At 37.0% G+C, this 8,765-nt stretch overlaps 1 protein-coding gene across 1 annotated transcript in view; it reads left to right on the forward strand.

Annotated features, from left to right (window-relative positions):
- Positions 1–7,717, forward strand: part of LOC103605144 (tetratricopeptide repeat protein 27-like) — a 79,867-nt gene extending 72,150 nt beyond the window's left edge. The window contains exons 9-11 of the mRNA XM_008589731.1: positions 1,399–1,510; positions 5,324–5,424; positions 7,392–7,717. Of these exons, the coding sequence (XP_008587953.1) occupies positions 1,399–1,510; positions 5,324–5,424; positions 7,392–7,514 (336 nt within the window). The 3' untranslated portion in view covers positions 7,515–7,717. The remainder of the gene's footprint in view (positions 1–1,398; positions 1,511–5,323; positions 5,425–7,391) is intronic.
- The last annotated feature ends 1,048 nt before the right edge of the window (positions 7,718–8,765 follow it).

Genomic DNA, 8,765 nt, shown 5'->3' on the forward strand with positions numbered 1-8,765 from the left:
TTTTTAAAAAAAGCCCTTTGAACTGTGGGCAGGTTAAGACTTGTAACGTTCGTCTCTTTCCTTTCCATGCATTTTTTTTTTTTTTTTTTTTTTTTTTTTTTTTTTGTCTTTTTCCGTGTCCGGCAACGGATCGCAACCCTCAGTGTTGCCCCCGTACCGGACCGGGGACCGGCAACGGGATCTCAACCCTTGGCGTTGCTCCCGCGCCTCGCTCAGCCAGTGAGCGGGAACCGGTCCGTATGTGGGATCCGAACCCTCGGGCGGGAGCGCCGCCGCGCTTCCCAGGCGCACTATCCAGTGCACCACCGGGCCGGCCCTCCATGCATTTTTCTTATACAGTTGTTCTGTTTCCTGCAAAAGGGTCTCTTTAACCTGCTGCCCCTATGGCTTTGCAGCAAGCAGCTGGCTCTTGTTTATGCAGCACCACTTTCTGTGGCCTCATTGCTAAAGACGGAGGTAGACTGGGGACAAGGACAAAAAGAGTGTTTAGATCTGAGAGCTACAAAAGGGAAAAAAAGGAACTAGATAAGGATATTGGAGAAAAACTTTCGAAGTCTAAACATATAATACTTTACAGAGGTTGCCCTGCCCCTTTCTCACAAGTGCATTAGATACCACTTACACTCGAGTTATGCATTTAACCTCTAATCTTAGAACTTGAAGAAGCCCCCAGAGTTTCCAAGTTTGAAGTAATCTTTTGTTTCTCTTCAAAACATCCACAACAAATCAAATGTACTACTTGCGTGGTTTTCCCATTAGCCACGGTATAGCTAATCTGTGGGATTCTAGCTGTTCTCTTCCTCCCTCGGTTCACACAGCTGGCTTCTGCCTTTGCCTTGTCAGCCCGGAGAACACATGTCATGTGCACGCATGCCCTCACTCCTACCTCCTGTCCTCCCATTTCTTCTCAAATTATGCACTGTCTCGCATAATCGCATAAATGCACTGTGCTCTGAATTCTCTGACCTGTGACTTCTCCTTCAAGAATTCCTGAGGATTTGAAAGAGAGTGTTTTAAACATCTGGGAGATTACACACCTACCAGCAATTCCATAGTTTTCACCAAGTTCACACCTCATTCTCTAAATGGGCCTCTTAAGCTGATGGCTACAAATGCTGAGGAAATCTGTATACTTCTTTTGGATTTCCAAACCTGGCCTTTATATTCTCTAGTTACAGGGAAGTGTCTCTATCTAGATCCATCCATTTGATTTCTTGTAATTGCGCATTGTTCCTGCATGTGCATCTCTACCCCTTCTTTGATGAGAATAATAGAGACTGTGCCTTATAACACATGCTGGTTTTTCATGTGGGAATTAGTTCCATATGACTTCCAGGAAACAGTTTGAAATGTGAATTCCACTTGTTATTCTGAATGTAGTTCTTTCTCTTTCCTCAGGCATTCCAGTATCTCTCAAAGGCGTACAAGTGTGACATACAGTCCGGTTGTTGGGAGAAAGATATTACATCATTTAAGGAAGTTGTTCAAAGAGCCCTAGGACTTGCACATGGTAATTGATAGAACATTTGATATCCGTGGCATACTTTAATGTACTTTTTACTGATGAAAAAGAGTGTTAGTCAAAAGCAAAGTTCCAATACAAATAATTTCAAATTATTTCATTATATTGAAATTGTGTTTAATTCAGCAAACATTTATAGATCAACTACTATGTGTAGGCACTTTGGAGCAATAAGAAGAAATAGGATAGAGGCTTAAATACTGTTTGAATAAGTGACAGGAATTAGAAACTTCTTTAGAGATGTGAAATACCTTTACAACTGTATATAACCTTCACTCACACAGAGTCTGTTTGTGTTGATTATGTAGTATTAAGGAAATCTGTTAATTTTTCCTTGACTCATATTCTTCTTTAATGAATAAAAATATTTATTTATAAAAATACATAGATTTCTGGAGTATATAGCAATATACAAAGAGCTATGGCATATACAAAAGAAATATAAAATAGAATGTAATCCTTGTCTTTGGGAAACTTAAAGGGTGTTATTTGAGGGGAGGAGGTAACCGTACATATAAAATTATATACCTGTTGGGTAAATATAGTCTAGATAAAGACTGCTTTTAATTATTGCATTAATGAAAAGTACATCAGTTAAAGTAAGTAATGCATTTTTATACCAATATTTGAATATGGGTGTGTGATGCCCTTGGGAATGTAGTTTCAATAAAGTAATGGAACCCCATTGTTAAGAGCTGAATCACAAGGACTGTGAGCCTATCCTAAAATCCTCCCCCTACTTCTCTTCTTCCTGCCACTAATAGTGACAGCAAGTAGGGGCCAACAGAAAACAATGAAAAGGGCAGAGCTTTGGAATCAGGGAGGCATAAGCTCCAGGACCAGCTCTACCACATGCTTGCTAGGTGACTTTAGGTAAAATTACTTAACTTCTCTGAGCCTTAGTTTTCTCATCGGTCAAATGGGGTTAATACCTACCTATGGTTCTTAATCAACAAAATCGTTTAAACACTTAGCAGTATTTTACACGTGGTTTAAATGTTAATCCCTTACCCTCCCACCCCCTTCCTGTTCTTTCTGAAGTAGAAGATCTGGGCTATATAATAAAGGAAGGGGCTCAAAACTAAAAAAAGAAAAATGAAGAACAAGGATAAAGTTTCACCTGCCTATAAAGAAGTCACAGAACGTTCAAACCATTTAGAAATGAGCTTGGTAGTTAATAATTCTACTATGGCCTTTGATATCTTTGACCAAAAAGGTATAAATATCAAATTTCTTGGGCCACCTAGCCCTGGGCAGATAAGGTAGAAGCACTGAACTCTGTACAGCTGAAATGCAGTGTAGAAAAGTTTGAAGTAATCGCTAATAGATCAGTGGAAGAGTGTTTTAGGGGTCGCTGGAATTCATGTGGCTTAGAAGAATTTATCTTATCTACTTCAACTTGCCAACTCTAAACATTTCTGTGAACCACTGGGTTTATAACAAAGCCATGATATTTTCTGTAATCACCAAGTGATGGTATTAAACCTGTCAAAAATAAATATGCAGGTTACAGAATACACTCCAGGGAAAATAATCTTCATTTTGCATCTTAAAGTGGCTTTTAAACTATTGTTGGCACCATTTTTTTTCATCAGGGCAATGAGAATCACAGGTGTCTATTCTTTTAAGTTCTCCCTTGACTTTAACGAATTACGTGTTGGTGCTCCTACAACATTCTAAGCATATTTGAGTGGATACTTAGCTTTAGTTTCTAATGATATTTTAGATTTATAAAGATAAATCTTAACCTTTGTTGATTTTCTATACAGTGCTCAATCAAAGAGTGAGCTGGGTTTCTCTGTGATTCTATTCTCTCTCTAGTCTTTCTCCCCAGTACTATTCCTCCACCCCACCCAATTTTAAAAAGGGAAAAATTTTTTTTGTTTTAATCTCCAATGGTTTACTCCTTGGGTTGCTACTGTTAAGAGTAGCCATGTAGGTCAGAAAGCTGATAAGACATTGCAATCCAGACATAGCATTAGAGACCTATCTATAACAGTGTTGTCACTGTGTGCCCGTTTGTATTGTCTGGAGAGTATTTATTTAGTTTCTGCTGTTTTATACTCTGGTGAAGGGTGGGCTGAAGGTCACTTGTTCTTTGCCATCCCAAAACTAAATAATAGTTATGCACTTTAACTACAGACTACGAACAAGGCACTGCTCTTTTGGATTTTCTGATGATTTGAAACAGAAGGTTATTTCTCTCTATATACCTCTATTTTTAACTCAATCTATAATGCCTTTTGGAAATGGGATTGAGGAGGGAAATTGATAAGAGTGTGTTTGTCTTTTTTGCTCTATTTTTATTTTTCTCAGAATGAATATAAAGAAATAAAATAAGAATCAACATTTTTCTGATATAAACTACTAGGTATTAAACAGCTCAAACACCTCTGTCATGGCAGTTAACAATTTTTCTCTACTAAGAGAAACAGACATCATAATCTTCACTATCTCTGGGTTAATTTATGCCCTTTGAAAATGGGATTAACATTGCTAATTACCATGCATCCTTTCAACCCTTAGCTGAGAAATGTCAAAGTATAATTATTATTCTGAAATAGGAATGAAAACACCTAGTTCTTGCTGGCCAGGGAAGATATTAATTAATGAAAAAACTATTCTGCCAGGCATAGGCATCCTCTATCAATTGATTAGAGTTTGCATGCAAAAAGAAATCTATTTTCCATCCCTGGTCTACAATCTAGGGTATGAAGTAGACTTTAATCCCTGCACTGTTTAGTGTAGTTTTAAAGTAAGATTTGGTTATTGGTCTGTCTGAATTTAGTGAGCATGATTTAGGGGAACAAAAACAAGTACAAATCGGTGGAGAAATATCAGGTGTTATGTTTGTACAGAGCTCTTCACTTGTTCTTGTAAAGCATTAATAGCTGGGTCTTCTGCTGGGGAGGAGTATGCCCCCTTCATAATTTCAAGTTTTAGGAAAATGGTTTCCCAGAATGCTGGAGGCAGAGTTGTCATGGATGAATGACTTCACTCTTCCTCCTTTCCTGCTGATGCCGAGCATGGCTCAGGAACCCAAGAACCTGTGATCACATTGCCTAAATGAAAACACATAGATCGTTGGTATCAGCTGTTCCAGAATGGTGCTGTAAACCCTGAGTCTGGAAATGCAGTAGGAATTGAGCTGTACATATTTGGCATGCCACTTCCTGGGCTAATGTCATCAGAAATTGTGAACTCCCTACGGGCCGAGCCCGTGGCACACTCGGGAGAGTGTGGTGCTGGGAGCGCAGCAGTGCTCCCGCCGCGGGTTCGGATCCTATATAGGGATGGCCGGTGCGCTCACGGGCTGAGCGTGGTGCGGCCAGTCTCAAAAAGGACAAAAAAAAAAATTGTGAACTCCCTATTAGGGACCCGTTACCATGGAAAGCCACACTAAGATGGGTTGCATCTGTTTCTGTCCTCTCTGCGTACCTCGTTTTCAATAAGATTTTGTCTGCTTGCCTAATTTTCATTAGTCTGTGTGTATGTGTGTGCACAAACACACAGTGTGGAGGTGTTTAGGATCTCTTCCCAATGATCTGTAAGTCGTCAAAAATCACCTATTTTCCTCAAAATTCCCTTTAGCAGTAAATTATCTTGCTTAAAAAAGGATAAAGAGAAGAGTTATGCACATAATTATTATCCTTTTTCAAAAATAGAAACTTTCCAGGTAGAAATATTTCTAAAGTCTGTTACTACAGAATTCTAATTAAATTATTCAGTTTTGTACTTGTCAATTATCGTTATCAATTTTTAACGGATGTCCCCCACCCCCCACCCCCATTTATCTTCCAGTGGCTATAAAATGCAGTAAAAACAAGTCCAGTCCCCAAGAAGCTGTGCAAGTTCTTTCTTCAGTTCGACTCAATTTACGAGGCTTGTTATCGAAAGCAAAGGTGAGAGTGACGTGTGAATTAATTAGAATTGTCATATAAAGAAAGGTCGTTAGTATCAGTTTACCACCCTTAAGTCTTTACATCAGGGATAATTTTAGGCCTTTGTTATATCTTAGACAACAGCCTGCAGGTGATTCGTTGTGTTGGTGAGAATATTGTTGGTCCAATGGCTAAACCACCCTAAACGTTAGCAACTTAGGAGTCTTTGAAATTAATGTTCACGATCCAGCCCTTAATGCCTTCTTTCAATTAAACAAAAACAATGCTCTTTTATTTATTATCACTTTTCCCAAAGTGTGACATATATGCTACTGGTGGCACTTGGGTAAATTTTTTATTTTAATATATATTTATTTCAGTGCATATTAGAAAAAAGTGTAACTAGCATATCAGATCTATGACTTCATGAATATTATTGCTCATTTTTCATTTACAGTAGTGATGTAATGTTTCCTTTAAAAAAGACTTTTATTTAAGTAAAGAAAAAATTGATTTAGATAAAAATACTACGTAGGTGGTATATGTGTTTGACCAAAAAATCGTTAACTGAAATATCTCGTTAGTTTACAAATACCAACCTGTGAACCAAAGGTGGGGATGGGGATGCCTAAGAGTCACCTAGGGAGCTTTTCTGAAGACTAGATTCTTTATCTGTGACAGATACAGATTCAGGTCTGGGGTGGAGCCCGGGAAATCTGTTAAATTTCCTAGGTGACTCTAACATGTAGCCGGGTTTGGATTATACCTCTGGAAGCAAAATTTAAGGGAATATGACTTTGAGCATAACTTAGTAGTTTTTTTCCTAATCTTTACCTGGTGTCACTATTTAATTTTGGGTTGCAAACTAATTTTGACTCACTTCTGAGAGCAAGTCTGTGCACATTTTTACTCTGTAAAACATTTCCAGAGTATGTCTTTTTATTAATTGCTCAATCTTTTCAGGTCAAGGCATCATTTTTGCCCCTTTATATAATTACCTTACATTACTATTTCTATCTGCATGCTTCACAGGAGAACTGTATTTTCTCTCAGGTTGGCAGCAAACTTCAGAATTATGTTTCTCTCAGAAATCTGCAAGAACTTTTCTAAAGTCAGAGCTGCAAGAGAGTATGGTGCTGATAACACCAAGGTCCAGAGTTTGATCCCTGTACCAGCCAGGTGTTTTCTCTACTGATCACATTGCAACAGTTCTTATGTCATTCTCTTAAGAAATGCTGTACAATCATCTAGTCAAGTCTGATGAAAGATATTGGCAAGCTAAATAAAGTATATTTCTGATTAAAACAAACAAACATGCACACACACACACAAAACGTGGTCATAAAATCCTCAAGCTGATATTCTTGGGTACCTTTATTGGCTCAGCAGGTGGTTCCCGGAGAGGCATTTCAAAACATTTTCAGCTATGGTAGCATTATTGAAGTATGTTGCAATAAACCTCCCAAGGCAATTCTCTTCCTAGGGAGAGGGTACATTTATTTTTATTTTATTTTTGCTGGGCTTCTTTGCTTTTACCAAATCTTGATAATCTTTGTGGTCTCTGAGGCCTAAACCAAAATTAATTTTCAAATAAGTAGCATAAAGGGTATGATTTATATGAATTTGGATATAAAATATATTTGTTTTGGTTGCATACACAATAAATATATTTGTTTTGCTTAGTTGAATAATATCTGTTCATCCAAAAATCATCCTAAACATTGAAATGAATAACCATTATTTAGGCAACCACTTTGAAGAACAGAGCTCATTTGAATTTCTAAGTTCAGGCATGTTGTTTTGATTCATTATGTAATTATTGCAGCTTGTACATTTCCAAGATGGTGAGTAGAACAGATATTACCATTGCTACTATAATGTTATGGTATTATTATGCAAATTGCATTTTAATTCTATACTCTATATCTACTTTATTTTAAAGAAATTTTCATTGTTTTGATAGTTCTGCTTTGTTTTTTACATTGCAGCAACTTTTTACAGATGTGGCAAGTGGAGACATTTCCAGGGAGTTAGCTGATGAAATAGCAGCTATGGACGCCTTAGTAATGGAGCTCCAAGACCTAAGCAACCGATTTCGAAATCAGTATTGACTGTGTTGGGAGAAGTTTCTGGAAAAGGTGCTTTTACCTTCTGGAATTTCTCTTCTACCTGAATATCTGAAATATGAGATATTGATTTCTTAAAATAAATTTCTGTTTTATGGCTAACCTTCTTGTTTTTGTGATATTATCAAATGCTTGTGCTTTTTGAAGTATATTAAATAAAAAGTTCCCTATTTCTTTAGGCTTAGTTACAGTTGAATTCAGCATTTTTATTATTCTTGAGGTTTTTGGCACAAAGACTAAATAAATTAGTTTTCTTTTTAGTATAGGATTTATTCCCTCATAGCCTAACATGAATTGGATCATTTCTTGGAAAACCTTGGTCTAAACAGGAAAAAAAAAAAAAATCATATACTACAACTTTGTGGAATTATTAGGTTGGCTGCTTTATTATCCAAAAGTGATAAAAGAGTGGATTTGGCAATGGAAACGTTTACACTTAAGATTTTTTGTGTTTGTGTCAGAAAGATACAGCCTTCTCTGAATTCTGAATTGGAAATATGAACATGGTTTAACTTCTAAATCAAGAAAGTGCAAGAAAAAAATGACATAACCCAAATTTTGACTCAACGATTAGCCACTAGTAACCAAGCTTTACCTCCTCATTGTGTATACTGCCAGCCCTAAAGATGGTTGCTTAAGAAGGCCGTTATGGGTGAAGATAGCTATAGATGGGTGAAGATTTACAAAAATGGCAAAGTAAAATGCTTTCTTAGTAACGTCTGTGAAACCAATATTGAAGGCAGCAGCTGAGCTTAATAATCTCAGTACAAAAGTCATAGTGAAGAATTCTAAGTCCTGGCATTTGTTGCTGAATTTTTGGGTTCCATGCATAAATCACTTGACCCTTGTTTTTCTTCCATGTTCTTATTTATAAGATATGAATAATTTCTACTCCTAGCTTCTTTGTGAGTTTAAACTGCCTTTGGAAATTTCAAAATTCATAAAGTATTCTGAACATTAAAAAACACTAAAAAGTTCTTACATCAATGGATTTTGGTTATGAATGCTTATCAGTTCTAAATGTTCTTTTTCCTTAACCACCTGCTTCTCTTTTCTGTTGTCATACTAGCCTAAAAAACATGTCAATGTATGCCCCAAAGCAGTTTCTCTTACAGAAGAGACAATACCTGTGAGAAAGACCAGTAAAATGTGGTAGCAGCATGAGTTAACATTATGGATCAACTTAAATCTTTTATGGAAGCCATTGAGGAATGGCTTCTATAAATGGATGATGGA

This window comes from Galeopterus variegatus, unplaced genomic scaffold (genome assembly GCF_000696425.1).
Source record: "Galeopterus variegatus unplaced genomic scaffold, G_variegatus-3.0.2 Scaffold5618, whole genome shotgun sequence".
Lineage (NCBI taxonomy): Eukaryota > Metazoa > Chordata > Mammalia > Dermoptera > Cynocephalidae > Galeopterus > Galeopterus variegatus.